General features: G+C 42.5%; 1 protein-coding gene across 1 annotated transcript in view; it reads right to left on the reverse strand.

Moving 5' to 3' along the window:
* The window catches only part of itga1 (integrin, alpha 1), a 35091-nt gene extending 18531 nt beyond the window's left edge, over window positions 1–16560 (reverse strand). Inside the window, exons 1-2 of the mRNA XM_033989942.2 lie at window positions 16285–16560; window positions 809–932 (exon numbers count right to left, since the gene is read on the reverse strand). Of these exons, the coding sequence (XP_033845833.1) occupies window positions 809–932; window positions 16285–16330 (170 nt within the window). The 5' untranslated portion in view covers window positions 16331–16560. The remainder of the gene's footprint in view (window positions 1–808; window positions 933–16284) is intronic.
* Window positions 16561–23020: the final 6460 nt, after the last annotated feature.

Raw genomic sequence — 23020 nt, forward strand, 5'->3', positions numbered from 1 at the left:
TAAATAAATAAATAAATAAATAAAATAAAAATAAAATAAAATAAAAAATAAATAAAAATAAAAATAAAAATAAAATAAAATAAAATAAAATAAAAATAAAAATAAAAATAAAAATAAAAATAAAAATAAAATAAAATAAAATAAAAAATAAAACAATAAAATAAAATAAAATAAAATAAAATAAATCAAATAAAAATAAAAAATAATAATATTTTAAAAAAATAAAAAATAAACAATAAATTAAAACAATAAAATTTCACCCACTTCTAGTTCACGTTATCTTGTCTGTAATAGCTTTTAGAATGAAGACATTTTGCTGCTCATTCACGCCGTTCCTTCAGTTCTGGTCAGATTACTGCTGGACAATGTATTATATCTGTCTGAAGCTCATTAGACCTGGCCTATAAATAGAAACTGTAAACAATCAGTTTTAGTGTCACTGTAGTTAGCTCCTCCCTTCAGACAGATATAAATCAGTGTAAAGCAGTAATCCGACCAGAACTGAAGAAGCAGCCAAACGTCTTCACTCCTACACCTTTTTATCCAGTTGACAAATTAGAATTTTTCTTTTCTTTCACATTATCTTCATATTTTTACTGTCATACATCAAACATAACCTTGCAAAATATCAGCTTTCAACTCACAATGTCTTCGTCAGGGCATTTCGGGACAGTTTTTTTTTTTTACAAGACCAGCAAAAACGTTTACTGATGTCATTAAGATTTGATTAGATTTGCAATAATTGTGTGTAATGTTCCGCTTACATGTGCGTATATAACACAAACAAGCACAGGGGCTCTTTACTCACCATTTCCCCTCGCTGTTCTCAAACTGCTGGACAGTGTAACCGAACATGTCCTCCAGTGAACCTCCAGTGAATGACATGCCATTCTTCTCATCCACGTTGAAGCACAGGGCACAGGCGAGCAGCGCTGGGGATAAACAGGAAAAGGACTTTACACACAACATCAACCTGGCAGTAAACACAATGCAGCATCTATTCTAGACACAGTTCTTTAAAAATATCTCAAACTATGACAAAAACATAAGACAAGGCAAGTTTATTTGTAGCACAATCAGACCACAAAGTCATTCAAAGTGCAATACGTAAATAATCATCATAAAATTTGCATTAAAAGAGAAAACCCAGGCCCCGCAAAAACAATACACAAAATAAAAATGTGTCTCTTTCATCGCACACTTTCAAACGTCAGCGATTCGGTGAACACACACAGTCATTTTGGAGTGAACCAGTGGAATTTGGGACATTACTGTGAACCTTTTGGCCGTGGGTTTCATCTGAACTCTGGGACAAAGAGCTTTTCTCTCTACATCCTCCCCTATCAGCCTCCGTCGGTCATCGCAAAGAGCATATCACACAGACTCTATATAAATCCAGACATGTCTTATTGTGCTAGCGACGACAACGACACCCTTTATCTCCGCGGCGCGAGAAAATTCCTCGAGTATAAATTATTCACTTGACGCTGCGATGAAGGTCCGCAGAGGAGAGATCAGTGGGGTTAAAAATGGCGTGCGGACGTGCCCACAGATCCAGAGGCATAAATAATAAGATTGTGTGTTAGATATTAATGCAGTGAAGCCACCAAGTCAGCAGTCCACCATACGGGCTTTGTTCTTAGACATATGGATCTTACGAGACAAGTTTAGTCCAGGACGTATAAATGCAGACTACTCACATCTGCAGACACGCTTAAAGATGCACTGTGTAGCTTTTCTTTGCCTGGAATGTTCGATATTATGGCTTTAAACTTATGTATCTCCATGAAGGCAAGCAGTTTGAACAGTAAAAACACCTGTAACTGGATAAATGCGCTAGAGTTGTCCCTCGCTATATCGAGTTTCACCTTTTTTGTGTAATTTTGCATGTTTTTTTTACACCATATGAACATGCGTCGTGTTCTGCGTCCTGATTGGCTAAGGGACTGTAGACCATTGTCCATCAGTCTCCTCCGTGCTGTGTCTCCCCAATAAAACCCACAATGTCTCGGTGGGACCTCATCCTCTTTAATATCTGTACCATTGACACTTTAGAAAATCTGCACTAAAATGGACACTTTATAACACCGGTCACCTTAATAAGTCATGTTTGCACTGTTGTTCTGATGTTGTTGTTGTGTTTTTATATATTTACCTCTAGACCAGAGGTGTCAAAACTTTTTTTATTGTGGAGTGCAGTGCGGTGCTTTATACGCAGCTTTGACAGAGCCGCTGTGTATTAATAAAGCTTGAAACACATTAATTTTAGGTCTGTATCATGCTGCAATGTGGGTTTTGACGTTATGTTGGTAGAAATAGTTTAATTTGCTGTTAAAAGTTCAGCTTATGATCAATTGGGCCGGTTTAGGGCCAATAAAAATTGGTCTGAGGGCCGCATTTAGCCCCCGGGCCATAGTTTGGACACCCCTGCTCTAGACTATTTTATTTTTATGCATATCTTTTTTTAACTTCTATATTATTATTCAGTGTTTTATGTTGCACTTATCACCGAAAAAAGTCCCTAGTTTGTGAGTTGTGTTCACCGGCAATGGCAATAAAAGTCTTCTGATTCTTCTTCTGATTCTTCTTCTGATTCTTCTGATTCTGAAACGTTCTGCACCGACAAAGGCGCCTACGAAGTGTTTAAACAAGAGAGAAATGTGAGAAAATGTTAATGCCTGTGTGAGAAAAGTGTATAAAGTGTGTGGTGAGGGGTTTTACAGCAAAAAACATATAGAGTAATTGTAAAAAATAAAGCTGATACTTCAGATTTCACCTATTGCGGCTTATTTTCAGAACAAAACGAGGGACCACTGTATAGATAAGTTTAATGCTACAAGGTGATACAAATAACAGACCACCCCAGTAGAAAAGTTACAATTACACATCTTTTTCTGTGCAGCTCCAAAAGAAATGCACTTTTCCTTAATTACCCATGTTTCAAAAAGCCTGTTTCAAATGTGGATTTATATTTTGCGAGAGAATCCACTCTAGAGATTTCCCAGCAGTGACATAGATGAAGTGTGAGAGCTGCAGCGACTCTCCAGAGACAGTACCCCTGAGTTTTAGCCTCTGTTTTGTTCACTTCCTCTGCCCCCTCTAATGGGTTCTCACTCAAAAAAAGAAACTGATACTGATGGTGTTGGTGACTTTATAACCACAAGTGCACAAAACTGTGAAAAAACAATGAATATTTATGATTTATTTATGATATTTACCGTCTGTAGTGACACACAGCTCTTTCCATTAACACACGCTGCCTTTGTAGTGGTGGGAGGCCTCTTTTATAGTACGAGGCCCCTCCCCCAAGTCAATTAACGAAGAAAAACTGCTTTTTTTTACGAATAGAAATACTGTAGCTGCATTTCCCCTTTAGTATAGAAAAATCACCGCAAAGAAAACGATCCTAATAGTTGTTTTTAAGCGTGCGATTGTGCGTCGGCGCCGTGGCCTTCTCGTACTCGCTGAGGGCCTACTCCGTCACGCAGCCCCTCTCCATCTGTCTGAGAATCTCCATTTCCTGTTCCCATTAACCTCATTATAACCCCCCTCGCATCAGACACGCACAAGTATCTGCATCAATACAAATCGTTTTGGTGGAGAGCAAACACCAGACGTTTTACGATTATTTCCAAATAAGAGTTTTTATGGAGATGCGCTTCTCCGGAAATATGCTTACTCAGCTCTGTGAAATCTGAGTTGCGTAAGATGGCAATAGTGTACACGCAAAACAAAATCAAACCTGGCAGAGGAAGGATTTTTCTAATATTGTTGAAAATATACTGTACGCTAAAAGTATTATGACAACTGCCCCTTTTATGTAGAGAGAAAATGAAATCAAACCAATGAAATCATATTTGAACAGTAACAATATCAGATCTTAAGTGTTTGAACGGGACACGACAGACGAGAGACTGTTGGGCTTGAACCCGCTGATGCCATTATCGATTAGGACGACTGCAATAACACCCATCGCCCGCAGCTATTAAATCAAACTCAATTTCAACATTTAACTATCCTTAGGGAACATCTGGTCAAGCAGTGAGCGTTTGATGCTTCTGATACGAGCAGCAGAGCCTCACCTGCAGAACATCAACCGTCCCGTAAACGCAGGCTCTAGTCGACACCTGAGCGCTACGACCGCGTCTGCTGCACGATTCGTTCAGTACTGTTTGAACAAGGAGTAAAAGAAAAAGTCTAATCTGACAACTGGACAAAAAGTTGTTGTTTCGCTGCTCATCCAAGCCGCTACTTCAGTTCTGGAGGCTTGGACGTGCAGCGAAACGTCTTCACTCCCGCAGGTTTTTGTCCAGTTGACAGATTTTGCCGTATTTTTAAGTCGCACCAGCCAAAAAATGCACAATAATGAAGAAAAAACATATATTAATATTTTAATATAAGTCGCACCCCCGGACAAACTATGAAAAAAAGTGCGACTTATACTCCTGCAAAAAAAGTACGACTTATACTTCTGCAAAAAAGTGCGGCTTATATTTATGCAAAAAAGTGAGACTTATACTTCCGCAAAAAAGTGAGACTTATACTCCTGCAAAAAAGTGAGACTTATACTCCTGCCAAAAAGTGTGGCTTATACTCCTGCCAAAAAGTGAGACTTATACTCCTGCAAAAAAGTACGATTTATACTCCTGCAAAAAAAAGTGAGACTTATACTTCTGCAAAAAAAGTGAGACTTATACTTCCGCAAAAAAGTGAGACTTATACTTCTGCAAAAAAAGTGAGACTAATACTTCCGCAAAAAAGTGCGGCTTATACTCCTGCAAAAAAGTGTGACTTATACTCTTGCCAAAAAGTGCGGCTTATACTCCTGCAAAAAAAGTGAGACTTATACTCCTGCAAAAAAGTGAGACTTATACTTCTGCAAAAAAGTGCGGCTTATACTCCTGCAAAAAAGTGTGACTTATACTTCTGCAAAAAAAGTGAGACTTATACTTCTGCAAAAAAAGTGAGACTTATACTTCCGCAAAAAAGTGCGGCTTATACTCCTGCAAAAAAGTGTGACTTATACTTCTGCAAAAAAAGTGAGACTTATACTTCCGCAAAAAAGTGCGGCTTATACTCCTGCAAAAAAGTGTGACTTATACTCCTGCAAAAAAAGTGAGACTTATACTCCTGCAAATTTTTGTCCAGCTGGCAGATTTACATTTGTCTTTTACGGTATATTCCAGAGTATAAGTCGCACCATCCAAAAAATGCACAACAATGAAGAAAAAAACACATATTTCACATCTGAGTATAAGCCGCCCCCTTGGTCAAACTATGAAAAAACTTTGGCTTATACTCCGGAAAATACTGCACTTTGGATCGTCCCTGGACAACTGAGGGATTACACAGACATTTGAAAGTATTAAAAGGGAAAACACCAAAACAATAACACTATATCCTCGTCCAGCAAAAGCGAATCTGAGTGAGGCAGCGAACGTGTTTCATCTGCAAATGGTCACATGTTTGGATTGATAACTATAAACTGGATTCATGCCAGGTCAGCAGTCACAAAATGCACTGAGTATGACTTGAGCTTTTCACTTTGTGCTGGAGTTAAACAAGAAACATCTTCTGGAAATAGAAAGTTCTGTACTGGCCTGAGCCCAAGACTATATTATTAATCCATTTTCTTTTTAATTCCTCTTTTCTAAATGCATTCAAATGAAATTCCTCTGTCTGGTTTTGTGGACTCTCAGCCTCTTTGTGACTAACTTCATCATTACTTATTTCATTGCTTGTTTGTTGCATATATTCACGGAAAATCCAAAGTATAACCAGAAACAAAAGGCCAGCAGAAATGACATAATCCTACTGAGTGAGTCATCTGCGAAGCCAAACAAGTCGCAGAGACATTTTCTAAAACTAAACGTAATTAAACCAGACTGCTGTGAACTTCCGGCTCACAGTTACATCTGCTTGGTGCATTAATGAATTGAGTGTTCGGCCTTTCTGTCCTTCAAGAACCCCATAAGACACAAAACTATTTCTGGCTCTCATTTATCTTAATCCCTCCACCCTTTTCCTGTTCATTTCATTCACTTACAGAACACGCTAACCCTACTACATCGAGGTTTCACATTGCACTGTTTGGTACTTACCATCGTATTCTCAAGAGGAGCATTTTCCTTCACAAAACCTGCGAGGAGAAACCCACACATTACATCATCACCCCAGGCAATTGTCAAATATACATCCCCCCCTTCAATTCACTCACTCTATACAAGCTCGACTGGCAGTTTTCTACCTCCAAACACATGGAGCTTCTATCATTATTCAGGGAACAGATGGGATGACGAGGCATTTGGGACAGCTAAAACACCTCGAAAGGAACTAAAAATATACACACGCACACACCCAGGGTCAACGACTGACCTCCCCCAGAATCAATAAGCGACATGAGAAAATAATCATCCGTGTTGTGAATGTAACAGGAAGAAAGGAAGCACAAGTGCACATGGGTAAACTCCATGTTTCAAACAATCTCAGCACATTAAAACACCACTGCGCCCATGGGTTTTCTTAATGACAACATCGTGGGTGTGATTAGTAACAGGACGATTTAGCATGCCGCTTTCTAAAACATCTAACTGAGCATAGCGTTCCTCGATTTGTGCGTTCGACCAAATCAAGCAGCTCCACTCAACACTGAAAGTTCCCTCTACCCTCCTCAAATCAACGGCACCGCTCGCATAACTCTAATAAACCAAGATTTTCACCAAAACTTCAACTCAAGCCAACTCCCACGATGTGAGATCAAAAAAATGTGCTGTCAAAGTGCAGAGGCATAGCTCAGATGCATCCATAGCTGCGTGTTCAGTATCGTTCGCGTACATGTGCCCTGAGGAATCCCGCTCTCATCAACACACGCTCCCTCGATTCAGGGAGCTGAACTTTCCCTGCTGTTTTGCTTTGCAGCTGTTATTCCAGGCCTTCTCAAGACAGGAAAGGCCGAAAACTATGGGGTTTGTCTCATTTAACAAAACTAGGCAAGGTCATAAGTGAAAATCAGCTAGCATTGTGCACGGAGCAGTTCCTGTTTTTCTTACTGGCTAAATTACTCAGGACCTTTTTAAAGGCAATGTCGCCAAACGATACAAGCCTGGAAGAACAACTGGTTTTGTTTTGTAGAAAGCACGCTATGTTAAAGAGAAAGTAAACGCTGCTTATCTTGAGTGTGAGTAAAGAGTACAGACAGGTGGGTACTTCCTCAGTGATTGATTATCGATTATTACTTCAAGTTCTGATTTGTGCGTCTCCATTTCGAACATAAAAGCCTCCTTGGAGCTGAACTAAACTGAAATACAGCGGTTTATCACAAGATCATGTCAGTGTTTGGTGAGGAATTATTATTTTATGTTCATATGTGCTCTTTGCCGTCTCGTTTTCACTTGACTCTGCGTTCTCTCTTGTCCAATCGTCTTGTTTGGTCGTTCCGCGCCGACCCCAGACCCCGCCGGGAGCCAGTATCCTCTTAGAACAAGAATTATAGTTAATGAAATGTGAACTTTCTAAACAATCGCCGTGTTGAGTAGCATGTAAGTTCCGAGATTGCCCCGGGCGGACGCTGCAGCCGCGTAGCTCTGTGGACGATGCCAGTTTGATGGATGGCTTTGGCTGATGGTGCGCCTGTGAAAGAGGCAGAGGGGCGGAGCGTACGGCGGGCCTGGTGTACAGATGCAGCAGAGCACATACACCTATGAACTGAGGGGAAAACATGGAGGATTTACAAAAGAGCAAAGGCCGATACACGACGTAACCTCAAATACGTGAGCGTTTTTTGTTGGCAGGGTGACACAAACGGCTTTACGCTGTTTTAAAGATTAAGATTTTCGCGGTTCTTTTCATTTGTCTGAACAATATATTCCAAATCGCAAACTTAAACTTCCTATTCGTCAGCGTAACAAAGAGGCCCAATTAAATGTGGACCACGCCAAGAAGAGGGACTATACTTTCATCAAATCTAAAATTTAAAAATGCACTGTTGTTCAAAAAAGATATTGTTTTATTTAAGTGTTTTTCAATCCAGATGTTATGAGGAAAACCAGCGTTTGTTGAATCTCATCTCTGCTTTGGACCAATTTGCAGACATATCTTTCAACACACTGGTGGTCTAAAAATCAGCAGCTTTAGCTCTCTGCTCTTCCCATAACCCTTGAACTCTTCACTTGGATCGCCCTCCTCGCTGCTGTTCAGGCCCTAACCAGACAAGCCCTCCGCCTCCTCCTCCCCCAGTGTTTGTCAGAGAGACGTTAGGCCTGTCTCCCTGATGAGTCACCATCAGCTCCTCCTTCTGCACGTCCTCCACACACTTTTCCCTTTTGCCTGTCTGCCCTTCTGCTCCTCTGCTCCTCTGCCTCCTCTGCCCTTCTTCTTCCTCTGCTCTTCTTCCTCCTCTGCTTCCTCTGACTCCTCTACCCATCTTCCTCCTTTGCCTCCTCTGTCCTTCTTCCTCCTCTGCCCTTTTCCTTCTCTGTCCTTCTTCCTCCTCTGCCCTTTTGCCTCCTCTGCCTCCTCCTCTGCCTCTGTCCTTCTTTCTCCTCTGCCCTTCTGCTCCTCTGCCTCCTCTGCTCCTCTTCCTCCTCTGCTTCCTCTGCCTCCTCTGCTCTTCTTCCTCCTTTGCCTCCTCTGCCCTTCTTCCTCCTTTGCCCTTCTTCCTCTTCTTCCCTTCTTCCTCCTCTGCCCTTCTTCCTCCTCTGCCCTTCTCCTCCTCTGCCCTTCTTCCTCTTCTGCCCTTCTTCCTCCTCTGCCCTTCTTCCTCCTCTGCCCTTCTCCCTCCTCTGCCCTTCTTCCTCCTCTGTCCTTCTTCCTCCTCTGCCCTTCTTCCTCCTCTGCCCTTTTGCCTCCTCTGCCCTTCTTCCTCCTCTGCCCTTCTTCCTCCTCTGTCCTTCTTCCTCCTCTGCCCTTCTTCCTCCTCTGCCCTTCTCCCTCCTCTGCCCTTCTTCCTCCTCTGCCCTTCTTCCTCCTGTGCCCTTCCTCCTCTTCTGCCCTTCTTCCTCCTCTGCCCTTTTGCCTCCTCTGCCCTTTTGCCTCCTCTGCCCTTCTTCCTCCTGTGCCCTTCCTCCTCTTCTGCCCTTCTTCCTCCTCTGCCCTTCTTCCTCCTCTGCCCTTCTTCCTCCTCTGCCCTTCTTCTTTCTCTGCCCATCTTCCTCCTTTGCCCTTCTTCTTTCTCTGCCCTTCTTCCTCCTTTGCCCTTCTTCCTCCTCTGCCCTTTTGCCTCTTCTGCCCTTCTTCCTCCTCTGCCCTTCTTCCTCCTCTGCCCTTCTTCCTCCTCTGCCCTTCTTCTTTCTCTGCCCATCTTCCTCCTTTGCCCTTCTTCCTCCTCTGCTCTTCTTCCTCCTCTGCCCTTCTTCCTCCTTTGCCCTTCTTCCTCCTCTGCTCTTCTTCCTCCTCTGCCCTTCTTCCTCCTTTGCCCTTCTTCCTTCTCTGCCCTTCTTCCTCCTCTGCCCTTCTTCCTCCTCTGCCCTTTTGCCTCTTCTGCCCTTCTTCCTCCTCTGCCCTTCTTCCTCCTTTGCCCTTCTTCCTCCTCTGCCCTTCTTCCTCCTCTGCCCTTCTTCCTCCTCTGCCCTTTTGCCTCCTCTGCCCTTTTGCCTCTTCTGCCCTTCTTCCTCCTCTGCTCTTCTTCCTCCTCTGCCCTTCTTCCTCCTTTGCCCATCTTCCTCCTCTGCCCTTCTTCCTTCTCTGCCCTTCTTCCTCCTCTGCCCTTCTTCCTTCTCTGCCCTTCTTCCTCCTCTGCCCTTCTTCCTCCTCTGCCCTTTTGCCTCTTCAGCCCTTCTTCCTCCTCTGCCCTTCTTCCTCCTCTGCCCTTTTGCCTCCTCTGCCCTTTTGCCTCTTCTGCCCTTCTTCCTCCTCTGCTCTTCTTCCTCCTCTGCCCTTCTTCCTCCTTTGCCCATCTTCCTCCTCTGCCCTTCTTCCTTCTCTGCCCTTCTTCCTCCTCTGCCCTTCTTCCTTCTCTGCCCTTCTTCCTCCTCTGCCCTTCTTCCTCCTCTGCCCTTTTGCCTCTTCTGCCCTTCTTCCTCCTCTGCCCTTCTTCCTCCTTTGCCCTTCTTCCTCCTTTGCCCTTCTTCCTCCTCTGCCCTTTTTCCTCCTCTGCCCTTTTGCCTCCTCTGCCCTTTTGCCTCCTCTGCCTTTCTTCTTCCTCTGCCCTTCTCCCTCCTCTGCCCTTCTCCCTCCTCTGTCCTTCTTCTTCCTCTGCCCTTCTTCCTCCTCTGCCCTTCTTCCTCCTCTGCCTTTCTTCTTCCTCTGCCCTTCTCCCTCCTCTGCCCTTCTTCCTCCTCTGTCCTTCTTCTTCCTCTGCCCTTCTTCCTCCTCTGCCCTTTTGCCTCCTCTGCCCTTCTTCCTCCTCTGTCCTTCTTCCTCCTCTGCCCTTCTTCCTCCTCTGCCCTTTTGCCTCCTCTGCCCTTTTGCCTCTTCTGCCCTTCTTCCTCCTTTGCTCTTCTTCCTCCTTTGCCCTTCTTCCTCCTCTGCCCTTTTTCCTCCTCTGCCCTTTTGCCTCCTCTGCCTTTCTTCCTCCTCTGCCCTTCTTCCTCCTCTGCCTTTCTTCTTCCTCTGCCCTTCTCCCTCCTCTGCCCTTCTTCCTCCTCTGCCCTTCTTCTTCCTCTGCCCTTCTTCCTCCTCTGCCTTTCTTCTTCCTCTGCCCTTCTCCCTCCTCTGCCCTTCTTCCTCCTCTGTCCTTCTTCTTCCTCTGCCCTTCTTCCTCCTCTGCCCTTCTCCCTCCTCTGCCCTTCTCCCTCCTCTGCCCTTCTTCCTCCTCTGCCCTTCTTCCACCTCTGCCCTTCTTCCTCCTCTGCCCTTCTTCCTCCTCTGCCCTTCTCCCTCCTCTGCCCTTCTCCCTCCTCTGCCCTTCTCCCTCCTCTGCCCTTCTTCCTCCTCTGCCCTTCTTCCACCTCTGCCCTTCTTCCTCCTCTGCCCTTCTCCCTCCTCTGCCCTTCTCCCTCCTCTGCCCTTCTTCCTCCTCTGCCCTTCTTCCTCCTCTGCCCTTTTGCCTCCTCTGCCCTTCTTCCTCCTCTGCCCTTCTCCCTCCTCTGCCCTTCTTCCTCCTCTGCCCTTCTTCCTCCTCTGCTCTTCTTCCTCCTCTGCCCTTCTTCCTCCTCTGCCCTTCTTCCTCCTTTGCCCTTCTTCCTCCTTTGCCCTTCTTCCTCCTCTGCCCTTCTTCCTCCTCTGCCCTTTTGCCTCTTCTGCCCTTCTTCCTCTTTTGCTCTTCTTCCTCCTTTGCCCTTCTTCCTCCTCTGCCCTTCTTCCTCCTCTGCCCTTCTTCCTCCTCTGCCCTTCTTCCTCCTCTGCCCTTCTCCCTCCTCTGCCCTTCTTCCTCCTCTGCCCTTTTGCCTCTTCTTCCCTTCTTCCTCCTCTGCCCTTCTTCCTCCTCTGCCCTTCTTCCTCCTCTGCCTCACTGCTGTTCATGTCACATTTTCACTGATGACTCTCAACAACTGTGCGCTGCCTGTGACCGCATAAAAAAATGAAACCGTCTCTGAGGCACATTTGGCTGGAGGCAGCTCTCGACTGTGGCATGCACTTATGACATACACTTGATTATTTTACTACAATCAGCTGTCTCCTTCTTCACACTTTTTCTTCATTCTTTGACATATAAATGCAAACAAGAGGAGGTCAAGTGGCTGAGTGTTCAAGGTGCATGTCAGTATAACGTCACACTGTGGAAAGGTGGATTCAGTGGTTCAAAATGTCAAAGGGAGATAAAAGTTACAGTTAAGTCGGGTGTGGTTGTTGTGAGGAAACAAGGCCCCGTTTCCCATAAAGTGGCAGAACAAAAAAAGTGAATTGCAACTGAACTGTAAATGTTCAGCCACAGTGCACAGTATCAGGTATTATAAAGTTTGAAAGAAGGTGCTTAGGGACAAATGATGAGTATCGATGAGTAAATATGTGTATGTGGTTTGACTATTTCTATATAAAATAAGCACAAGGAGATTTCCACTAGTTTGAGCAGAACAGAGGAAAATCTATGACTCAACTCACTGGCTCAAGCTAAAATAAGAAGTGTGATGTGACTGGAGAAATTCTGCTGAATTGTCTTGAAATAAAGGGTCTTTAAGAGTTTGCTTATTATTTTCACTTTTCTCTCAGTCGTGTGTTTGAGGTAGAGCAGATTCTGTGTGTCCTACTGAATGAGCCTACATGCATTTTCAGGGTCACCACACTGCAGGCACCACATTATAAACACGAGGAAGTGAGGATGGTTTGAAAAAAGCAGTCATGAGGGTGGTCTCTGCAGTTTCACAAGCCTTGATGTGAATCTATGAAGCATCATTTGCACTTATTAGAAGAAACAAATGTTCTTCTGTTTAACCCCATTCAGCAGGAAGACTACTTCCTGTTTCTTCCACAAATCAACAGTTGACATTAAAAATAACTGTGTAATCATCTTGTAGGTCACAGTTGGTGTACATCTACTGTATTATATGGATCTAAGTAATGTACCTCACTAGCAGTAGTATGTAAATGGAAAATAAACTGACCTGAACTGATACAGAGTCATTTCTATCATGTCTACTAAAGCAGAACATAAATCAGCCAATATTGAGCATGTTTTAGTTTGTTTCTTTTTATTTTTTATTTTTATTTTTTATTTTTTTAGTTTTTTTTTTATGTGGGGTTGTAAAAAATGTCGACATAAAGGCCATCCAGATATGGATTCCTGCACAGTGCTAGCACAGTCCCCCCACACAGTAACCGCACAGAGGTTTACTCTATATGAGAGCGTGAAGGTTTCAGCTCGACAAAGCCACATTAACCAAAGGGACTTCAGAACTTCAAAGAGCGCTTCCTGTCCCACTCCCATGCATTTTAAGGTGATTGTTAGAATATAACAACACAATGGTGCACCAAAGTCCCTTATAAAATCATAACAGATTAAAAATCTGAACACACATGAAATCTACACCATGAGGTAAGTGTTAGTTTAGCAATGAGCCGTGTGAAGAGCCAGACATGCTGCATCTGCAGCACATAACAAGGCCAGCAGTTAAAGCCATTTACCACAGAGGGAAGATCAGTGCTGACTGTTGTTACATGTTACAATTCAGACCTCAGAGTTACATTTGTTTGGACAGGCATGGGAAATGTATTTTTACTTCTATTTCTCCCTGAGCAGCAGTTGAATGAATGCTAAAAATAAAAACATTACATAAAAGAGGAAGCTATTCTTGACTTTATTAATTTAAGTGAAGCTGCGTCTCCATGCCAGCAGACAGCTTACGACAATTTGAGCTGATTGAAGCAAAGCCGGGATGAGCTGATTCAAGAGATATGAATGAGCTGAACTAAGACAGGCAATAGGAAAAGACTTATAACTGAACAGGGTGAGTTTGCGGCTAGTACCTGAAGTGCATGCATTTAGCAGAGAGCCCGTACGTCCACAGACTTGGATCTCACTGACCTTACGCCTTTTATCTGAATTAACAAAAAGTCCAGACGTCTGCAGCTGCATTCCTCCTCTCAGAGATAATATTAGAACGTTGAGCCATTCCACTATAATGCTTTGAAACTTAACAGATTGCAAACCAGGATTCCTCTAAAGTACAAACATTCATAAAACATCTCCGTTTTTGCAGCGAGTCATGATGAGTACGCCAGTATCCCATGGCAACATAACAGTGCGAGGGCAAAGAAGACTGAAAAACGTGGATTTCCAGCGTCAGTTTCAGTGCCAGTGTGATCTTCTCCAATAACTCTTATGTTTAGTTACTTTTCACATGCATTAATTACGTTTCAATTTAACATTTTCGTTCATTTCCATATTTTTATTGTTATTAAGGATATTTATTTTTTGCAGTTGGAAACGCTAGCCTTAGGGTTGTAGAAGTGATTTTTCAGCCAACTAAAGACATGCCCTGCTGTGCATTAGTTTATCTGTTAAAAGAAGGTGTGATGCATTAGTTTATCTGTTAAAAGAAGGTGTGATGTGATGCAGGTGAAACGTTACTCTCAAAATTCCAACTAATTTCCTCCGTGTTTCTCCTCTGCTGTTGTGCATGTACCGCCAATCAAATAAAATCAGCAACCAATTAATCGACTAAAGGACTGCAGCCCTAAAGCTATGACTGGGTTAGGATTAGGGTTAGCGTTAGACTTAAGCACTATAGTCCTAAAACTATTATTGCTTTTCATCCCAACTCAATTATCCATCATGTTTTACGTTCAAGCAGTTCATCCTTGTTCAAGTATTTTTATGCTTTTTCTTTCCAACTGAGCAAATAATCAATAACTTAAAAAAAATCCTACTCACTTACAGGATAAACATTTTGCACAATTTAAAGATAATCCTACAAATCATTAAAATAACCATTACGCGATAGTGTTAAGGTGGTCATGTTGTTCTTGTTTTTAATGTGCTTGGTCACTGCAGCCTGACATGTTCTGATTAAAGCCAGATGCTCCTTTCTCTATGCCGCGCCAAAACTCAAACCACCTGTAGCCCCATCTCCGTAAGGAATTTACAGAGATTAAATGCTGCCGCTACTAGAACCACATGTGAGCCTCTGAGGCAGGGCTGGTGCGTCTACCATAGCATAACACGGGATCTCCCTGGACTGGCCTCGTCCCAGAGACCCCAGTGTAACACAACAGCTGAGGTCATGCTCTGTAAGGTCATACAGGACGGCACTAGAGAGGGATGGGAGCAGACAGGAAGTGTAAAGCCGATGGTGGTGATTCCCATGATGAGGTTTTAATGACGTTGGGTGGAGAATGCAGTGGACTCATTAAGATTTAACACAACTGCAGTAAATTGACGAGAGGAAATATGGGAAATCATAAACTATGTGTGCTTGGATTTTACTTTTTGTTGCCTAAATCAGGGTGAAAAGGCTTAAACAAGAATGGATCTATCTTGGAATATAAATGTGAAATGGAAGTTGGGCTATGTTACCATTTCATAATCAAATAAGTAGTTTACTGTACATACATTTATATATGTATAAACGTATGAACAGATGAACGTGGCACCTTTAGGCATCTCGAAACTGCACCAAGGATGAACCACCAGGACCTGTGCAAGTCCACAATTCTCTTCCTGATATCTTGACTCATTTCTTTTGACTTGCAGTGTGATTCAGGTGTGACTTCAGATACATCCACAGGTGCAATTCTTCAGGTGTAATATGAAATCATCATCTGAGTTTTCCATATTCTTTAAATGCACTGTATGTAAACTCCTGACGTTGAGGAAAATCACGAAAAAATGTCTAAAACAAAATCCTTCTCTGATCATTTTGGCATTTAGCAAAAAGAAATAACTTCGGTAATTCTAATTTGACATAAAACAGGAAATGTGTTTTTTCATACAGTGTCTATAAACTTCTGCTTTCAACTGTATATCATTAAACTTTCATCACATCACAATCAAACATCAAATCCTCAGAAACCTGTAATTCATGCTTAAAAACTCTACACCCAAAACCAACGACCCACCAGCCACCGCGGCGCTGTTTGCTCCTCATGGTCCAGCACTTGATTAGACCTGATTAAATGGACTAACAAGAGGCTTGGGGTCACTTTGGGCTAAGTTAGAAAAAAAAAACAGTTAGCGATAAGAAGTTTTAACCTTTTGCCGCTTCAGTAAAAAGCACCTACGATAATCTGCATCACTAACTCAATTCTGTAATGAACATCACAAGCCAGCATCACATGAAGTCAAGGGAGGTTTCCATGTTCATTTAAAGAGCCATGGTCCTCCAGGACTACTGCACAGTGTGAAAGTTCAAGGTCAGTTTGTTAATCTATATAAATATACATAACAATGCAGCTCATACATGGATTTATGCCTCGTTTTTTAAGTGTATAATCTCGATATAATCACATTCCATCACAAATCATGCCTGCAAATATGTGTTGGTTGAGATGTTTCCTCTTTATTAACTACCCAGCAGCCTGCATTTCTTCTTAAACATCTTCTCTTAAACATCTCAGCTCTTTAAAACCATAAATACTCTTTGCACAATGAATCACCAGACAGTTTCAACTATGGACACCAACTTTACGCACATGCGCCTTCCAGTTAAACCCACATCCAGGCACCGTGGAGCCTCCAGACAATCATCCACGGAGGTTTCTCTACAGCAGTCATCGCCCTGTGGCACTGACGGAAAGTTTTGAGGGCACTTTACTGTCACTGGCACAGTTTAAAAGACGAACAGGCAGCAAAAAGGGACAAACTTAAATAAAACAGATGGAGATGCGTAAAGACAACTGCAAGAAACACACCCAGGCTTGCTTAAAAAGATACATGAGTCATATTTAACACCAGGGTTTGTTTTTACTTACCAACAACTGTCAGTGTCAAAGTGAAGAGCCGATTCTCATCCAGCATCTTGACGCAGTGGCCGTGTCCGGAGCGCGTTTGAACAGCTGAGGTGACTTTGCGTTCTGGGAAGAAAACAAAAAAACAAAACAAATGCAGATATCTCCCTGTAAAACCCAGAGCTAAGAGGCTTAATCCACTCTACAAGTCATCGCTTCCTCCGCAGCATCCACCGCGCTCTGCTGTGCGTTTCAGGGAGACTCCGAGGTGGGACGAGCCCGGACTCATTGCGTCGATGTGAGAGAGCTGCGCGGGACGACACTGAGTGAAAGAGGAGGGGAGAGGCCAAGGGGGCGTGTGGGCAGTTGGAACGAGGGAGAGAACGCACATGATCGTGTAATGTGATATACAGAAAGTCTAATCAGAAATCACCGAGGCGATTTATATTATAATTATCACAAAAAACAACAAACAAACAAAAAAAACAACAACACTGTGGACAGAACCAGGAGCGTTAGCGCCATCTGTGTCCGTGTCTGTGTCCTTTTCTTACTGCACCATGTTCATTTTCTGGTGGAGGCTCTACCTGTGAGCCTTTTGGAGATGTTCATGCTTTGCGCGCAGGGCCGGTCCCAGTGTTCAGGGGGCCCTAAGCTGAATATGTCTCTGTGGCCCCCCCAGCAGCGGATGCCTCCTGGTTCAGCTATTGGTCATTCACATTTGACACATTCTGACTCTGCTCTCATCACCTTAAACAATTGTATTTATGTTTATCTGACCAACATCAGACTGAAAACATCAACAATGTCACAACTCCCACAGTCGCAGCAACAGAACACAAACATATAAAGGGGGGGTCAAGATTTTTTTTTATTCTAGACATTTTTTCCTTGTTTCTGATGGATTTTAACATGTTCCAGTTGGTGACAGTGGGTTTAAATTTACATTATAAAAGGTCGTTGTAAAAACAGAGCTGCACCGACTCAAAAACAAATGTAACAGCAGTAGATATTTTGCTACAATAGATATAAAACAAATGTAATTGTTTTGGAGTGATATTTCGGCTGCTGTAAACACACAAGCCCTGTGCCCAATAAAACTGGATATATTATATTATTTTCAGTATAAATGTATGGGCTCTTGGGGGCCCCCTACTGGTCTCAGGGTCCTAAGCAGCTGCTAATTCTGCTTATATCCTGGACCGGCCCACATGAACGGTTACACATGAAATTAAACGTATTTATGTCTATGGAAACTAGCAGGTGACACCACTGGGCTGAGTTACCAACCAGCTCTGTGGAGAGGCCACCCCACTGACAGCAATACCTGTTTGTAAGTTTGCAAGTTTTTGTAAGCAATTAAACCCATGTAACTGAACAGATACATGATAGAATAAGTGAATGTCAAACTGTGGAACATTCTAGCAAATCCATTACATCTACAGCTCCATGGATATAAGCAGGTTGCAAACAGTCCACCAGAAAAGTTACATAGTCCACCTTTTTAAGCGAAACCCTGACCCTGACCTCAGCTCCTGCCTTTTTCACGTCACATTTACACTTTTGTTTTGTTAATAACATACACCTTGCACTATTTTAAAACTGCATACATGTATTAACTTATTAAAGTGTATTCAATGTTTCTTTCTGTAACGCTGACATTTAAGATGATCCAGCTCGCCTGTATGTTGAGACACTTGGGTGTAATGACAGTAAAGCTGATAATCCCACCTCAGCTCCATGTGCGGAGTGCAGAGTTACAGATGGGCTGAAAAGTGGCGCAAATTGCAGAGGCCAAACAGCTGAATGGGACTGGAGCTCGTCATTTTCACAGAACTGTTGGAAACGCAGTGGCGCAAAGTTATTCGTCCTTCTTCCATAAACGGTCTAAAGACATGTCAATTTTGTTCCGGTTTAATAGGACCATTATAATAATCAAGTCATAATCAAGCACTAAACTTTTTTTGATTGGCCATATCAAACTTCAGGGCAAAATGTTTCCATATAATCATGGCTATTCAGGTTTAATATCACCAAAACACTAGTGCAGTCAGTGTAAAATTGCCAATCGTAAAATGTATATATAGCACTCAATCACTTAACGACCTGCCCCTATTTCCTTAATGCTCCATCTTATCATAGATTTAGCTTTTCCTTCCTTTGGCTTATCTGTTATTTTGTATAATCACATCTATAAGTAAATGTATTGCTGTGAATAGTGTCTTCCTCCTGTAACTACTGTGTGATTGGTGCAAATAGCTTTCTGGAAATGGATTATGTTGCTAGCCAGGGCATTTATTACCATTAGCAGGTACTTTTCATACATATCAAGGCATCTGCTGATGGGTTTGGTTGTGGAAGCGAGTGCACATGTGTTATTTTGTGAGTTTAGAGTGGTCAGATTCTTCAGTTTCTTCTCTTTAGTTTGCGTCGAGCTGCAAAAAATGGATATATAACATTACATCACATCACTGTAATCAGTGTGGCTTCAAAGATGGCCGTGTCATCAGTGAGCGGATGCAAACAAACTGCAGTCACTTGAAATTTAGTGCCAGATGTGTCCACGACTGAATCTCAGGAACAGTGAGAGAAGAGACAGTTTACAGAAGTCCTTCCTGTCCTCAGCCTTGCACATATATCAGGGTCGACTCAGGAAGACTGATTCGTTTCCATGTATTTCCGTCAGAGCACAGACCCTTCCCCACCCACTGTCCCCCTTCCTCATTCCTCATTCTCAACTCACCAGACGACACCTTTTATGTCCAGGAAAAACGCAAAGGCAACAAGCAGCATTCATGTTTTTGATCCTGTTTACTGTGTCTTTCTCGAGCTTTAACCTTGAAAACGAATCTATGTGTGGATTTTGTTCAATTGTTCAAGCTCACAGCAAACACTATCACACTGAAATAATGTTTTTATTGATTTTCTTATTGATTTTGCATAATGGTGCTGCACTACAGAATATAATCATGTCCGGTAATGCAAAGAAAATCCATTTTTGTTCAGCCGTGATACTGTTATTATTACTCATAGCTCCAACGTACATAAAAGGCACGATTGTCTTATTTTACATGACAATTTATTGAATTCCACAGGTATTATATAAATAAATTAACAGTCTATGAAGAAATAGATTTTTTTTGGCCTTAAAATTACATAAAGGTGGATTTTGGGCTGGTGCTGCCTGTTCATAAGAGACATTGGTGAGGAGCCATGTGGTCACGTAGTTTCACTCTGTGTCTGTGCTCAGTGGAATCTCCAGTGTATACAGTTACATGTTTTATGCGCTTTATAACTGACATCTCTCAGTAAACACTAACTAAATATGGAGATAGTCATGGCTTGGCATTCTGATTAGACTGTGCCATTTTAAACAGCGGATAATACGAATTGTTGAACTATCATAGAGAGTTATATTTTTGGAGAGTAGTTCTCTGGTTGTATTAGTACAGTAAATGTTATTTCTCAATAACACTGAGATGAAATACAGCAGAGCATGATGGAAAGCAGATCCATAGGTTTTGGTTGCCCTTTGATCATAAAGTTTCACCATGTCCTTTGTCTAACAATAAGCAGAGCAGCAGCCCAAATGGAAATGTCTTACATTCTTACCCCTGATGGTCATGTTCATGTTTCTTGCAGAGAAAGAAGAAGCCTATAAGTGGCTAAAAAATCAGGTATACTTTATGTGGAGGTTATATGTTCAAAAGGAGCAAACCATGTGGCAGATGGACAGTCTCCTCCTGTGCTCCTGGGGCCATGTTCACCTCTTTGTCACGCTGATGAGTCTTCCCATCACTCCACACAGCACCATGACAGGGTCCTGACCCTTTGACTCTGTCAACAGGGATTCAGAGCTTCAGTTTCAGCCACTTCTGCTGCAGACTGCCTCAGATCACCATTGGAGTTAGAGTTAGATAACTAGGTTTTGGCACATTGTTGTACATAATAGCAGTGTTGTAGCTGTTAAAAAACAGACATGTTATGCAGATTTACACATTTTGTGCTTTAGTGTTTTCCGCTGTAGTTAAAAAGTTTCACAATTGCTTCTTCTGAAACTTCTTCAAAAGCAGAAATATCACAGCGTGAAATGCTGAATCAGTGTGACAGACTTGTAATGTGTGTAAATGAATGTGTGCACGTGTGCGTTTGCTTCCATGTGACATCAGCCCTTGGCACAAAACACATTCATTGTGATTAGAGGATATCGTCAGCCATTTCTAAACAAGACACTGACACATCCCGGTTCATGCACTTTGGAGATGAGGGGGCTCCTCCCAAATCAGCTTTTTGAGCGTTGATGTGTATGACTCCTCATTAAAACATCTGTTGTGTTTTGTTTTATTCATGTGTATACTATTTAGTCCATGTCCCTTTTGAGAGCTCAGCACTTGGTTCCACCTCAGTGTTTGTTTTTATCATTCAAGTTCATGTCCATGTTTTGAAGGAGCCGTTGTCTGGACTGGTTTATCAGAGTGAGCCCAGTACAAGCTGCATAAATTACAAAATACTAAAAACATACATACTCTGAAACCTGACACCTTCACAACAGCAGCCCAGGACCTGTGATCACATCTGACTGAACCATGCTGAGAATAATACTGTGAGTGAATGTATTTATACTCATATTACCATGATACTCCTTACAAACTTGTTTTAAATCTCAGTTCCAGATCTTGTTCAGTTGAAGTAGTCAGTTTCATTAATGGGCACATAAGACTAAAGCGTACCAGACCCAGAAGTGAAAGTGTAGCCCCTCAGTGGGAGATTCAGTGTGTGTCTATAACCTTCACATAGTCCACCTCACTGCACGAGTAACCAGATAATGATTAGGATCACAAGGTCTTTCAGCTGCCTGATTGTGTTCACTTTACATCTGCGTTAGAAACCTCAGTTCTCATGTTTTGGTGCACAGGCTGTATGGGGCTATACCCTTTGACCAGACTCAAAGCAGCACATGAAATCATCTGGTGAGAATTATTAAGCCCTGCATGAGAGGACTCCACTTATACAGCTCCACTCGCCAAATAAACCAGTTTTCACTCAGCAAGACTCTGGTTTGTATAAAATCTTCATTGGTTCCTTCATGAACAATGTTTACCTACATTCAGACCAGCATTTTCAGCACACGAAGAATATAAGAGTTTTCTCTTTTGTTTCATTTTTTCCCTTAATGTGTGTGTTGATGTGTGTGTGTATGTAACTGTTTGAACCTCAGGCAAAGTTCCATTGTTAAAGATTTCCTGTAGAAATCTCTGAGAAAGTGAAAGTGAGAATAGTGTGTAAAGATAATCAGAAAACTAGTTAAAATAGGTATTTTATCTGGATTTGATTGATTTTAAGGAAATGTTGCAAAAACATTGTATTGTTTACTTTTACCTGCTGTATCTGTCTGATAGATGAGGTTCATTTGTTTCTAAACTGAGCTCATTTCATAACCTATAAGCTCTTGATACAGGTGTGCTCTTGTTTTAGCAGATGCAGGTGAGAACTGTAATTAATACTGTCATCTTCAGGTTTCTTTTATTATCACAGGCAACTGGAAGAACTCATAGGCAATTTCTGTGCAATAATCTGTCCTTTCTGAACAGTTTTTACTGTTAAAATGTCATGAAAGACACTTGTCAGTCACTTGCAGATCTTATTTGAGTTCAGTGGGAGTCGATGTGCCCCTTTAAGAGTTTGTATGTGATTCAGAGTGTTCACATTTCTGCGTGAAGGAGCATAAAGGGTCAAACATTTACCATCGTGTGAGACACAAATGGCTTCAATATGGGCACAAGAGCAGTCTCCTGAAGCACTCTTGGGAGTGATTAGACTGAATGTCTGGACCAGAGCATCTGGATTAGAGCAGGAATCAGAAGAAGACAAAATGTTATGACATAATGCCATTTGAAATCATAGATATCTGATTTCACAGTAATCTACAAAGATCTCCTTAAAAGTGCTTTGAGATGTATTTTGTCCTAAGAACATAGTCATTTTTATTTTGGTAAATCTAATTTAAATGTATCTTATCTCTCAAAATGGATCTCAATAATCTGACAAATACTTAAGGAGATGATGAATGATGGAGTATCTCTTCCCACGATCTGGTCCTGACCATCACTGAGGTCAGTCTGAGGTTCAGCCTTACAGCTCTAGTCCAGATGCAGCACTAGTCCAGATGCAGCACTAGTCCAGATGCAGCACTAGTCCAGATGCAGCACTAGTCCAAAGGCAGCACTAGTCCAGATACAGCTCTAGTCCAGATGCAGCACTAGTCCAGATGCAGCACTAGTCCAGAGGCAGCACTAGTCCAAAGCACTAGTCCAGAGGCAGCACTAGTCCAGATACAGCTCTAGTCCAGATGCTGCACTAGTCCAGATACAGCACTAGTCCAGATGCAGCACTAGTCCAGATGCTGCACTAGTCCAGATGCAGCACTAGTCCAGAGGCAGCACTAGTCCAGATGCAGCACTAGTCCAGAGGCAGCACTAGTCCAGATGCTGCACTAGTCCAGATGCAGCACTAGTCCAAAGGCAGCACTAGTCCAGATACAGCTCTAGTCCAGATGCTGCACTAGTCCAGATACAGCACTAGTCCAGATGCAGCACTAGTCCAGATGCTGCACTAGTCCAGATGCAGCACTAGTCCAGAGGCAGCACTAGTCCAGATGCAGCACTAGTCCAGATGCAGCACTAGTCCAAAGGCAGCACTAGTCCAGATACAGCTCTAGTCCAGATGCTGCACTAGTCCAGATACAGCACTAGTCCAGATG

The sequence above is a fragment of the Periophthalmus magnuspinnatus genome, chromosome 23 (genome assembly GCF_009829125.3).
Source record: "Periophthalmus magnuspinnatus isolate fPerMag1 chromosome 23, fPerMag1.2.pri, whole genome shotgun sequence".
Lineage (NCBI taxonomy): Eukaryota > Metazoa > Chordata > Actinopteri > Gobiiformes > Gobiidae > Periophthalmus > Periophthalmus magnuspinnatus.